Genomic DNA, 13,469 nt, shown 5'->3' with positions numbered 1-13,469 from the left:
TCTTATCATTACCTCAGGTTCACAATACAGACTCAATAATTACCACTTGGTTTAAATACTCCCAGACTGTTTCAGGCTAATTTTATACAGGAAGTATTAACTTTTAATAATAAAAAAGAGAAATGTGGGGGAAGAGGAAGGACAGCACAAACATGAAATACGTAACATTCAAGGAAAATTTTTTAACACGTATTTGTAGTTCAGGTCTCTGTTAATAGATCAAGGATGGACACTTACTATATGCCCAATATTCTACACAGTATGAATTTATACTAATAGAGATAATCCATACATAGTCTCCATGGCTTGAATTACCATCTATTTACATTAAAGATTCCCAATCAAGGCCACTAACATCTCCTGGAAGCTCTTTCATCTTATTCTTCCTCACTTACCTGTCTCCCAAAGTCATGACTCAAATGGTTGATGTTATTGTTAAGAGAGGATCATATACTTCTGGTGTACTAGACAAATGGAAGTTTACAAATTATTAACCTTTACTAGACAGATCTCTCCTGTAATCTTCTGCTTTTGGGATATTTCTACTTGGAGATCAGATGTGTATCTCAAATTCAGTGTATCCAAAATTGAACTCATTATTTTGTCCCCACCCATATCCCCACTCCTTTTGATTCCTTTGTTCATTAAATGCAACCAAATGCTGCCTAAGCCAAAAAATTACCATCTTTGATTTATCCCTTACTTGCCACCCCTTAGCCAACCACCAAGCTCCAGAATCCATCCATCCATTCTCTTTTCCACTACTCTGGCACAGGTCTCTGGTACCTCACCCCAGGATTGGTGATGCAAATTCCTACCCAATTAACTCTGCATCTAGTCTCATTGCTCCTTCCAGAAAGAAATTACCCTGTAAACGGTAAATCTGATTAAGTCATTCCACTATTTCAAATCCTTCCATGGCTCCCTGCTGCTCTAAGGAAAATATTAAATTACAATATCCTTCACCATCTGGTATCTCTCTCCAGCTGCAAATCTTACACCACCACTCATAACTGGTCACACTGAATGTTACTTCATGAAAAGCAGCATTCTTTCTCTTTCTTTGACTTCTGTGATACGAAGTTACCTCTACCTATTACTCAACTCTTTTCATTTCTGCTTATCCTTCATGATCCAGTCTCAGTGTCATTGTTCTCATAAAGCCACCTACCACTTCCACTTGATGTTATACTCAGTAGCACCTCCGCCTGCAATACTTACCATCCCATAGAGAAACCATGTGCCTCCTCTAGATTTCAAGTTCTACCAAGAATAGGAGCCATGCCTATGTTGTTCACAATTAGCACCTAGACAGCAGCATAGCATGAAATGAAAAACATGTGCCCTAGAGTCAGACAGACCTAAAAAGTGTCATAAACAGTAAGAATTTGGCACAGTTTCTTAAGTTCACTTTCCCTAAGGTTCCTTACCTGTAAAATGTAGAGAGTTACAAGGTTTTTTAAGGATAAATGTGAAGTATTTACTAGCATAGTGCTTAGTACACAGAAACGTTAGTATCATTACTTAATACAGCACCTATTGAAGACATATGCTGAATGAATACAGTATTCGTAAATTATTAAAAACATGTATTTATTAATGCTAAGCTCATATAATTCATTATATTTCCAAATAAAATTTGTAAATCTTTAAGGAGGCTTCAGTTGAATTCATGTCCATGGCACTGAAGTTTTCCTGTAACTAACATTAAGCTGAATTATAAAGCAGAATGTTCAAAGAGAATGACTTGTGCCTCACTTTCAGGAACAATTTGTTTGTGAAGCTGAATCTGCTCCAAACCAGGGCTTTCTAAAGAATGTGGGGAAGTGTTACATATTGAGGCAGTTACGTTATACCTCGCTGACTGATAAAAGCTGTAGTATTCAAGTCTATTTTCCCCTGAGTTTTCTGGTGCCTTTAGTTTTTGCTTAAATTGAACAACTTTGTAGATCAAAAAAATGATTAAAACACAAGCTAAGATGAAAAAAGCCAGCAAAATGTGAAAAGCCTCATTCAACTTTTCAACTTCTTGTGTACAAATGAGAGATGTTTTCCCTGACACCGAAGCATCATCAATCAGTAGAGCACTGTTTTTTTCCAAGTTCAAGTTAACAGAAGAAGTAAGCTGTATTTGCACAGGTAACACTGCAGTAGCCTCTAATGGATTACCAAATGTATTCTCTTGAAAAAATCTATTGGCAGGTGCAGTATGACTTCGTTCCCAGAAAGTAACGCTCTCAGTATTTTCCAAATGTTTCCCATTTGTGGTTACTTTATGCCAGGCCATCATTAACGCAGTAGTCTTGTGGTGAATATGAAGAGATTTTATAGCCCAAGCTCTGGATACATTTGTCGAAGATGTAACACAATTTGTAAAGTCAGTCCACTTAATAAAATGCAATGCTCTGCCACGCATGGATGGGGGATTCTGACAATAGATGTTTAGCGTAATGGCTGAAGATGCTAGCCAGTCGCGAAGGCCCAAGAGTTTGCAGTTACATTCCCAAGGATTAGAATTTGCCTGAAGATGAGTCAGTGAAGACAATGGCTTAAGGACCCTTGGATGTAAGTCTGTAAGATTATTAAATGACAGATTAAGGATCTTCAAAGATGCTCCCATGTTTTCAAACGTATCATTATCAATGCTGATTATTCTGTTTCTATCTAACTTAAGGTAAATTAAATTCTTTAACAAGCTAAATGTGTCAGAATTTAAATTTTCTAAATTATTATGACTTAAGATCAAATGTTTAAGATTATTAATTCCACTAAACCCATCCCTAGCAACATTTTGAATTCTTGAATTTTTCAGAAGGAGGTACTCCAAGTTGACAAGTCCTTTAAATGCAAAGGGCTGTATTGCTTCAATATGGTTATGAGACAAAGAAAGTCTTTTAAGGCTCTTAAGTACTTCAAAAGCATTTGAAGGTACTTTTGTTAAATTATTACCTTCTAGATACAAACAATCCAGGTTTCCAAGATGTTGAAAGCCTAAGTCTGATATCCTCAAAATTCTATTGTTTGATAAATCAAGTATCCGTAGAGCAATCATGCCAAAAAAGGTACCACTCCCCAGGATAGTGAGACGATTCTTTCGTAGATTTAAGTACTGTACTGAAACTAAATCATTAAATACTCCTCTTGGAACAAAAGCTACTTGATTAGACTGTAAATACAAAGTACGAAGATTGGAAAGTCCCTCAAATATTCCAGGATCCAAGCGCTTTATAAAATTATTATTTAGATATAGAAAATATAGATGCCTCAGCTGAACAAAGGCTTTTGGATACACATACGCAATGCGAGAATTATCCAAATACAATGCTGCAAGAGAATGAAGTCCTGTTAATTCACCCTCATTAATGTGAGATATATTGTTTCCAGTCAGATACAGAAAAACTGTACTTTCAGGAAAATTCTTAGGAATACTTGAAAGGCCTATGTAACGGCAGTTAATATGTCTCCCAGTGCAGAGCTGGCAAACAGACGAACATCCAAGAATCTCTTTATGTAATAAGAATAGAAGATAACAGGTAACAAGTAGAAAAAGTCGTAGGCAAGGCAGAGAAAAATGTAATCCACACATAGCCCTGTTCTTGTTTTTTCTGTTCATATCAGACTTGGCTATAAAAAAAGAAGGTAAAACTTTAAATCATCAGTAAGTTCTCAAAATTATAGTGCTACATATAATACTAAAAATTCTGTATTCTTTTATTTTTATTAGTATCAGCCAACAATACTAAATATTATCAACTGTACTGTGGTGATAGCATAATATATGAGTTTGGAAGGTGTTCTAGGATTAAAACCTCCAGGCCATTAATCCACTGCTTGACAAAATGATAATTTAAATTTAATGAACTGCAAAACAGTATGTTTGCTAAAGCTCATTTAAAACATTACATCTGACAATAACAAAAGTGACAAATGATGAGGTAGGGATAATGGTCTTTGGATATAATATGTCCCTTTACCAAATTAAATTTAGTATCAATTAAATATTTTAATTTATGAAAGTACAAACTCACTACAAGAAAGCAATTAAACTCTGAACTATAGCTTTTCACAAAAGCAAATTATTTTCCATTTCAGTTAAAAGTTTATATGTAAATAATAATCTTACCGAAACCAGGAAATTCGTATTATTGACACTCGGCTGATTTGAGTAAAGGTTTTCTTTCTAAATCTGAAGAGCGACATTTCTAAACTCCATTTCTTTCTGTGGCACTGTTGACCTCCACCCCTCCACCTTTCCCCCCCCCCCTTTTTTTTTTTTTTTGAAGTCACAATTTGCTCAGGAAACACCACTCTTCACATTGGTTCCTCCACAGTCAGTGTGTAAAACAGAGGTTGCCATGGATACAGGAAACTGAGAGACAGGAAGTAATTTTATCTGTGTTTCCAAAGTATTGTTGAAAGGAAATCTCAGGAACTTATTTTTTTTCAGAAAGCAGTTAATTTGTGTTTTCCTAACACACATACCTAAACATCTGATAATTTAAAAAATAAGTATTTTAAAAGGAAATGTGAAAATTTTAAATATTCAGAATGAACAAACTGTAGCCATCAGGAACAGATAAATTTTGAATAGAAAAAGGTGAAATAAAAGATAGAATAATATAATTTTGGATAATTTTTTCAAATGTATATAGTATTTACATTTCTTTGAATATATATTACAGACTAACTTTTAGTCCTTTAAAAAAAAAAGAGCAAAAACAAGAAATTTAGAATGGTGAACATAAATGTTGTTCACTAACCTCTCTGTTCTTCCTTTTTAACTTTTTAAAGAGATTTTTGGATACAAAAAAAATTCAATATCACCAACAAGCACCTTAATTTATTAAGGTATACACCTTGCATTGCAAAATGATATAAAGTTGCACTGGCAAAGGTTACCTTTGGCAAGAAAAGCTGGGGAGAGTGAAAGGGACACTTCAACTACTTTTTAACATATATACATCTGAAATGGTATGAATCTATTAAATAAAAATCTGTGTATACTATAATATTTTAGGGTAATGATTTAAGAGTTAACTATAAACTGCTTATATTATATATTGTTAGACATTATTTTTCAAAAAAGCTCAGTGTTTAGGCTTTCTAATTCTGACTTTGATTATTATTACTAATACTCTGATAATACACTTAAAATACCAGTAATGATATACCTATAATTATATAGTAACTCCTTCGTTATTAAAGCATCTTTTACATCACGATAACAATATTTCAGATAATATGAATTATTTCCCTACTAAATATTTGGTAAAGTACCCACCACTTTCTATGACAATAAAAAATCAGAGGTGCATACTAGGTAACAGATCTTTTATCAAAATGGTTTATAATTTTCAGAACTATCCTTTGTGGCCAACAACTGTTGTTGCTACTGAATGAAGAAATTGGTAAATTACCACCAAAAAAAACCCATATCAGATAAATGACATGAATTAGAGTAAAGATGGAATAAGAGCTAGGTTTCTCAAATCCATTTTGTGTTTAGTGTTTTCACTTACATCAAACATAGTGAAGGATTTTTCAATTGTGTCATACAGTTTAGAGTTATGATGGGTTCTGGACCCCATATCCCAAAATATGGCACTGTGGCACAGAGAATACTCAAATCTGAAGGAATCTGAGAAAAAGGCTAAGTGTGAAGGACTCTCTCTGATCCCTTCTCTACCTCCAGCCACACCCTCATACCTTGCCTTTACTCCTGAATGAGGTCATAAAAACTTTATGTGAGAGGTGCCCTCAACTGTAGTGGGAGAAAAGGAGCATCTTTATCTCTGAAGACAGAGACGCTGAGAAGAATCCAAAAAGGCCTGCAAAATTTCCCTGTTTGCTAAACTTACCTCATACCCTGTGCCCTACTCTCTCATTCCACAACTTTCCACTCTGCCTCAAACCTAGCATAAAAAACACAGATTTGGGACATGTAGATGGCTCAGGCAGTGAAGCGTCTGCCTCTGCCTCAGGTCATGGCACAGGGTCCAGGGATCAGGTCCTGCATCCGGGTCCCTGCTCAGTGGGGAATCTGTTTCACCCTCTGCTATTCCTCCCACCCACCCTACCTCACTTGTGCTCTCTTCCCCTCTCCCTCTCTCTCAAATAAATAAATAAAATCTTTAAACACACACACACACACACACACACACACACAGATTTACAATCCTCTTTGGGTCTTCACTTCCTTTTGAGGGCTCCCATGTCATATAAAACTTAAAGCAGTAAATATATATGCTTTTCCCCTGTTAATCTTGACTTCGTCAGTTTAATTTTCAGACCCACTCAGGGACCCTGAAAAAGTCAAGGAAAATTTTTTTCTCCTCTAGAGTTTAGAAGAACTCATTGACATCAAAATAAAATTTAAAGTAAAAACTACCAGATGATAAGATTAGAACATTAATAAATCTTGTCCTCCATTCCAGAAATATCCAAAGCACACAAAAATATTTATTCTTATTAGACCTGAAAATAAAATTTTTAGTAAACTACACTAAATAAAAATGACAAAATAAAATAAATTTTGTCTTTCTCCTATTGCAAAAGCTGAGGTAAACTAAAGCATCTACAACAAACAATAAATCTAAACCCAGTATCCAGAATGACAAAGTTTATTAGCCTTTCTGTTCACAGGGTTCATAGGGGTGCTGCTGTTACAGACAGAGATCACTACTACAGAAGAAAACAGAAATCAAGACCTTAAAAAAGGGTGATACAGGAACAGAATTCAGAGACCTCCTCATCTTACTGGCTATGAGCACATCATTGATTAGTGGCACAACTGGCCACTAAGGTTTTAGATTAGAACTCAAGTTTCTCAACTTCCTGCTGCACTGACTGGAAGGTATATGTCCCCATGCTTTAACTACTAACACTTCACAGCCAAATCATATTATTTAGGTAATTAAAACCATCTCATTATTACCTCATCAATTCCCTAACATATTTGGTGAAATCTTCATATGATCTCCAAGGAACAATAATGTTCCCCAGTCTGAACTGTGACATTTTGATTTTGCTCTAGAGTAACACATCAAAATGGTTCCTCAGATTCCTTTTCTGATTCCCCCTAATTTTCATTAGAACAATTTCTGAACCCGACATTCAGCCTCCTAAAAGAGCCTCCTCATTTTTTTCCCTAGGAAATTGACTCATTGAATTATTTTTTTCTCTCTCTTCTTATGGAACCTTCTTTAACACTGCCTTCAAATAATCTCATAGTTCAAATAGTTCAAATCCATTTTCTTTTCCATTCAGAAATTTCACAAGAAAATGAATAAATCAATTATTCTATTACCACTTTTAAATATATACCTCCTATATTTTTTAGATATATAGCATCATATAAACCAACCAAGATGGATTTACATAGAAAAAATAGTTTACAATAGTGCTTACTGATCTTACAGATTTTAAAAGACCTCAAAATCAAGAGAATCAAAATCTGAAATGGTGTTTACAATTAAAAATATTCTGGTAACAATTAAAAAATATTATTTTGCTCAATGTAGGAGGAAATTTTAATGAAGAGCAGTATCTCAATACAGATAATCAGCTGCAAGGGAAAAGAACAGTAACTACACAGTGGAGCAATCACACATCTTCATGAGAATTAATATCATTAATGTGAAACTGGTGGACACCATGTGCCAGTGGATGTGGTATTTCAGGAAGGACAGCATCAATCACTTAGGTAATATCCCAACCGAGGATGCATAACTGCAATCTAATCAACAGAAATCATCAGACACATCACAAATGAGGAATATTCTATTCTGGGAAAAGAAAGGGAGGGAGGGAAACAAAGAAAAGGGCTGTATTCTTCAAAAATATTAGTCACAAGAAATAAAAACTCAGGAAATAAGAGAGACTCAAAGAGCCTATAAAGACATGACAACTAAAGGCAATACTTAAGCCTACACTGAAGCATTTAGGAGCAAAAGACCATAATCTATTCAACTTACATGCAAATTATTCTGTAAATAAAGCAGCAAGAGTGTGTGTGTGTGTGTGTGTGTGTGTGTGTGTGTGTAATGCATGCATACACACGAAATGGACGGAGGTGAGGGCACACACTAACAATGTCCAGAACATCATGCTCCTGAAACTAGAGATCAGTGGGGGAGACAGTTAACTTAAAAGCATTAGACACCCAAATGTCCTTTGAGGGCTAGGGTGATAACACCCGTGCAATGGAATACTACTCAGCAAAAACAAAAACAAAAACATCAATATTCTAATGACACATACAACAGCTTAGGCAAATATAAAAAGCATTATGCTGCCTGAGAAGGCCAGTCTCAAAAAATTATACACTGCTTGACTGCATTTATATTACATTCTCTAACAGACACAATTACAGTGAAAGAAAACAGATGGATGGAAGCTAGTAGTTGGGAGTCAGGGAGAATGGGATTCCCAAGATATAGTGCACAAGGGAGTGTCCTCAGGTGATGAAGCTACTCACCTGTGTTCTGACTGCAGTGCTGGTCGTGCAATTTACATGTATGAAAATTTATATTAATGTATAATCTCCCTTGGAGTCAATTTTACTCTACGTAAATTTAACAAGGTTTAAAAAGAGTCCTTATATTTTAAAATACAAATAAATATTTGTGGCTAAAAAATAAAATACATATGAAAAACTACTAGACCAAAACTTGTTTGATTTACAATCACTATCAGTTTTATAAAGGAAAAACAAGAGTGTTCTGGAGCTACCAGAAAGCATGTCAATTCACAATCTATCAGGATTCTGAGGCATGAAAAAGCTGAGCACATTCCAAAGAGAGAGAACGGCAAGCATGGCTGGTAGAAATGACTGAGAGAGACCAGGGTGGAATAGGGCTCAAGAGGTAAGGCAAACCCCGACTGGTTGTCCCATGGAAACCACTAACGGGTTTTGAACTATAAGATGAATAAGATCATTTCTGCTTTTAAAACATGGCTGTCATCTTCTCTGTGGAATATGGCTTGGAGGAAAGAGCCATTTAGGAGGCTAATGTAACAGCCTAGGAAGAGTAAGTGGAAGATACTGGAAATGGAGGGTATGGATTTGAGATATATTTAGAGGTGCAGTCATTGATTTATTATTGGTGATGGATTACATGTGAACAGCGAGACGTCATGTTGCCAAAGACAATTTCCAAGTTTTTGACATGAATAATTGGGTGTTCGGAACTATCCAAGACTGAGAAGAGAACAATGCATTGGTTATTAAAATATATCCAATTCAGGCATATTATAGGGAGCCTATGTGTGTCAAACATTGTGCTAGACTCAAAGGATACTAAAGATAAAATCTGTTCCCTGATTTCAAAGAACCCAAGGTGTTCTGTGAGAGATTAACTGTTCATGATATTATTATCATCATGATAATAATATCCTGACCATGCAGGGTATTCTATAAGCGAGTACCCTATGTCTGGTGTTAAGCAGAGAAAAAAAAAAAAAATCTGTAAAATATTATCATCACCACAACCAGAATTTATTTACACTGAGCATACACCACTTCCTAAGCATTGTCCTAAGTACTATACATGCATTATGTCAACTTAATACACAGAACAATCCAACAGTGTAGCTCTATTTTATAGATGAGGGTAGAGATATGTTAAATACCTTGCTCAAGATCACACAGTGATTTCAGGAGCCAGAACTCAAATCTACACAGCGTGGTTCAGAGCCTAAACCATAAGCCTTTCACTATACGCCCTACACACATGGGTCCAACCTCCAAAAAGCCCAGAGGTAAAATACATAAAAAGCACAAAAACAGAGCAAGCAATACATGATAATGAATGTATGATGCAGTCCAAAAATTTCAAGAAGGAAGAAATCGCTTTTAGGCTGAGAAACTGGAAGGAGTTTGACAAATGAACAAATGGAAGACAAATAAAAAAATGTCCAAGGATGGCAAAGATTTCAGGTAAGGCAACAAAACTGGGGCCCTTTTACCACCCAGAATTCCACCTGCTTTCTCCAGTTTCCTTTCAACCTATAGTCTCTACTCCAAATCTTTTTCCTGGATCTCTAATAAATCTGGGGATTTAAGGGCTCCATTACTGATGAATGTTAACAAGAAGAGCACATGCTGCTGTTTCGTGTACATTCTATGATTATGTTAAGTGTTTGGCAAATGCAAACTGAGGGTCAACTTGACACAACCACTCTGTACAGATGAGTCAATGGAAGCTTCTTCCAGGGCTTCCCGGAAATAACTGCCAGTTTCTCAAAGGTGAAAGAGAAGCAATAGGAGTAATGAATGAATAGGAATAATGAGCAGAGTGAGCACTGGCAGGCATGCAAAAGGTATCTGCATGCAACAGCTGCCAGAAAGGCAATGTCACATAAATAGTAGGTAAAACATGCATCTGAACCCAAATTTAGCTCTCCTCTCCATCATGATGTGTATTTTTCTCTCTCTGAAACTGCTGGAAAGAGTGAAAGCAGAAGCTCAAGGAAAAGAATCCCTTAATAAACCATATCGCTCTTCAAGCGATAAGGGTATATTAGCTACACAAGAAAAACCAGAAAGCACACAAGGATTCGTGATTTTACTCCTTTTATACCCTTATTGGAGACAGCTACTCTGTCAATTATTTTAGGCCTAGACTTGATACTTCAATCTCATTCACAAACTTCTCTTCATCTCACTCTACTTCAAAGTCATCTGAACCATAATTTTGGTCTCTTGGGTGATATGTTTACAAGTTTAATGCTATACAATGATTGCTGGTTTGTTAAGGGTACCGAGGTCTGTAAGATGACTGCCACCTTACGAAAAGTTCATCAGAAGCATTTATCTAATTTGTAGATGGGGTACCGGTCCTAGATGAGAGGAAGACATTGTAAGTATAGTCTCATATTCACATACATTCAGAAACTTTCCTTAGTAGTTAGGACAGGAGACAGAAGACAAAAAAAAATAATAATAATAATAATAATTGCTCTAAGATGCAAGGGCACATTGAATAGTATGTCCTAAGGGTGCCAATGGGATGTATCACCAACACACAGGAGGGTGCTCTAGCACTTAACAGGAATCTTTAGAATACTGCTCAGTGTTGGTTGTGTCAGTACCGTAGGCTTTATAATTGGACAGGAATGTAGGGGCATTTAGGTTCTGCTGGAACCTAAAGTAACTCTTACTAAAGTAACTTTACTCTGCTCGAACCAGAACAAAGTGAATCTTTACTGGAAATGAAAACCAAAATGGACTATTTCCATTCAAATTCTAAGGTGAGGGAATAGAAACACTTTCAAACACTAAAAAGGATGGAACTTTTGCAGGGAAAGGGGAAGAAAGGAAGACTTCAAAGCACTGACAGAAAAACTGAAGTTCAGCTTTAAGAAAGGAGTTTTATGGGCACCTGGGTGGCTCAGTGGGTTAAAGCCTCTGCCTTCGGCCCAGGTCATGATCCCAGGGTCCTGGGATCGAGCCCCACATCTGGCTCTCTGATCAGCAGGGAGCCTGCTTCCCCCTCTCTCTCTGCCTGCCTCTCTGCCTACTTGTGACCTCTGTCTGTCAAATAAATAAAGAAAATCTTAAAAAAAAAAGAAAAAAAAAAGAAAAAAAAAGGAGTTTTATAAATGACTATAATCTTTCAATAAAAAAATTACCAAGCCCAGGAATTAGTAATTTATCTCTTTTTTCACAAAACTGTTTTGTCTACAGATAAAGGTAGTAAAGCTGCAATTATGGCCCCAATTGTTCATCTTCCTAAACCACCTTGTCTGTATCCTCCAGCTTCTATTAGATTAAAGCACCCCCCAGTATATGAATATTAACCAGCTCAAAAGTAGGCATGTTATTCAATTTCTGTTTGGGAAGAAAACCAGCCTATAAATTCACAGCAAGAACCAAAAAATACATATGCATAGCCTAGTCAAAAAATAAAATCATTAAAAGCTTCATCACAGAGGGATTTTCCCCAGTTGAACTGAATGATCATAACCAGTAATTACTACAAACTATATTAGATTCCATACAAAAGAAAACATTCTAATCCAAATATTCATTTTAAAAAGCTAAGGGTATCTCTCCTATTTATAAACCACATATTCAAAGGGAAGATGGAAAATAGAGCCTCAACAGCTGAGGTTCTGAAATTTCCAAGTATTATTAGACACGTTTTAGTCTCCTTATCTAACAAGGAGAGAGAGGTATATAGTCACCATTCAATATATCCTATAATGACTATTCTTTTACTGTCTACTCTGGAAAAATAAAATTTCTTAACTTCCTCAATGACACCTCGCTGCTCCTTTCCGCAAGTTACTATACAATGAGATGATATAAACTGTGAGATATCAGTTCAAGTCAATCTTCAGGAAAAAAGCAGCAACAGTAAGAGCAATGACCACAAAACTAAAACCCTAGACTCTAAGTTTCACGAGAGCAAGGACTGCAACCATTTTGCTCCTCCCAGTCACCGCATTCCACTGACATTCAGGTCAGTATCTGATGGAATGGGAGAGAGAATGATCATTCAGCTAAGGCATAGGGTAATCACTAAGGGTGCTTTCTGCCACTCTGACTCTGAACTTAGTATACTGTAGAGCACACCGAAATAGCTTAGCCAAGGCTGGATCATCTTGGCTATCAACCAAGGCTATCAACCTTGGCTATCTACAAGGAGTAGAGGAAAAGCATGGTTTCCATTAGGCAGTCTTCTCAGACTGCTCTAGAAGACAAACACAACAATCTGACACACAGACAAAGCACAGCTTTTCAGAAGCAACAGAGACAATGTAACTTTAATTGGTAATTTGACTTCCAGTAACAGCTCAACCTACTAATGGAAACCCATTCATAAAATCAGACTTATACAACCTATGAGAATCTTTTGTTTAAAATTACCCATCTCATGGGGTGCCTGGGTGGCTCAGTGAATTAAAGCCTCTGCCTTCGGCTCAGGTCATGATCCCAGGGTCCTGAAATAGAGCCCCGCACTGGGCTCTCTGCTCGGCGGGGAGCCTTCTCCTCCCTCTCTCTGCCTGTTTCTCTGCCTACTTGCAATCTCTGTCTGTCAAATAAATAAATAAAATCTTAAAATAAAATAAAATAAAATTACCCATCTCTCAAAATGAATGAATACATAACTACATAAAATTACTCACTGCTCTAATCTACTAAAAGAATTGGTAATACATTAGTAATTGAGACTTTGATTAATCAGTTTAGAACCAGTCTTTGAGACCCTGTTTTCTTTTAATTGAGGCAGATAATTAGTATAAACAAATGTGTCCACTTATAGTTTTTTATTTCAAAATTAACTCATTACAATGGAAATAACAAATGATGCAAAAGGATTTACTTAGTGTTTGTTGAATGTCTGAGGAATTTATTTATACTTTATTTGTATACCCTGCGCATATTTTTTAATTGTAGCAATTCAGAACAATATAAATTGTCTTATTCATTATAGCAAATTCATTTTCAGACTGACTTCCCAAGT

General features: G+C 36.0%; 1 protein-coding gene across 3 annotated transcripts in view; it reads right to left on the bottom strand.

Moving 5' to 3' along the window:
* Nucleotides 1–13,469, bottom strand: part of IPO11 (importin 11) — a 210,303-nt gene that overhangs the window by 55,118 nt on the left and 141,716 nt on the right. The window contains exon 28 of one of the 3 annotated variants that reach the window (XM_059175081.1): nucleotides 2,402–2,571. The exons of the other annotated variants lie outside the window; for them this stretch is intronic. Within the exon in view, the coding sequence (XP_059031064.1) occupies nucleotides 2,550–2,571 (22 nt within the window). The 3' untranslated portion in view covers nucleotides 2,402–2,549. Of the gene's footprint in view, nucleotides 1–2,401; nucleotides 2,572–13,469 lie in introns of those variants that run through there. 3 annotated transcript variants of the gene reach the window in all.

Source organism: Mustela lutreola, chromosome 5 (assembly GCF_030435805.1).
Source record: "Mustela lutreola isolate mMusLut2 chromosome 5, mMusLut2.pri, whole genome shotgun sequence".
NCBI classification, from domain to species: domain Eukaryota; kingdom Metazoa; phylum Chordata; class Mammalia; order Carnivora; family Mustelidae; genus Mustela; species Mustela lutreola.
Note: the sequence above shows the minus strand (reverse complement) of the source record. Positions and strands in the feature narration are given on the sequence as shown.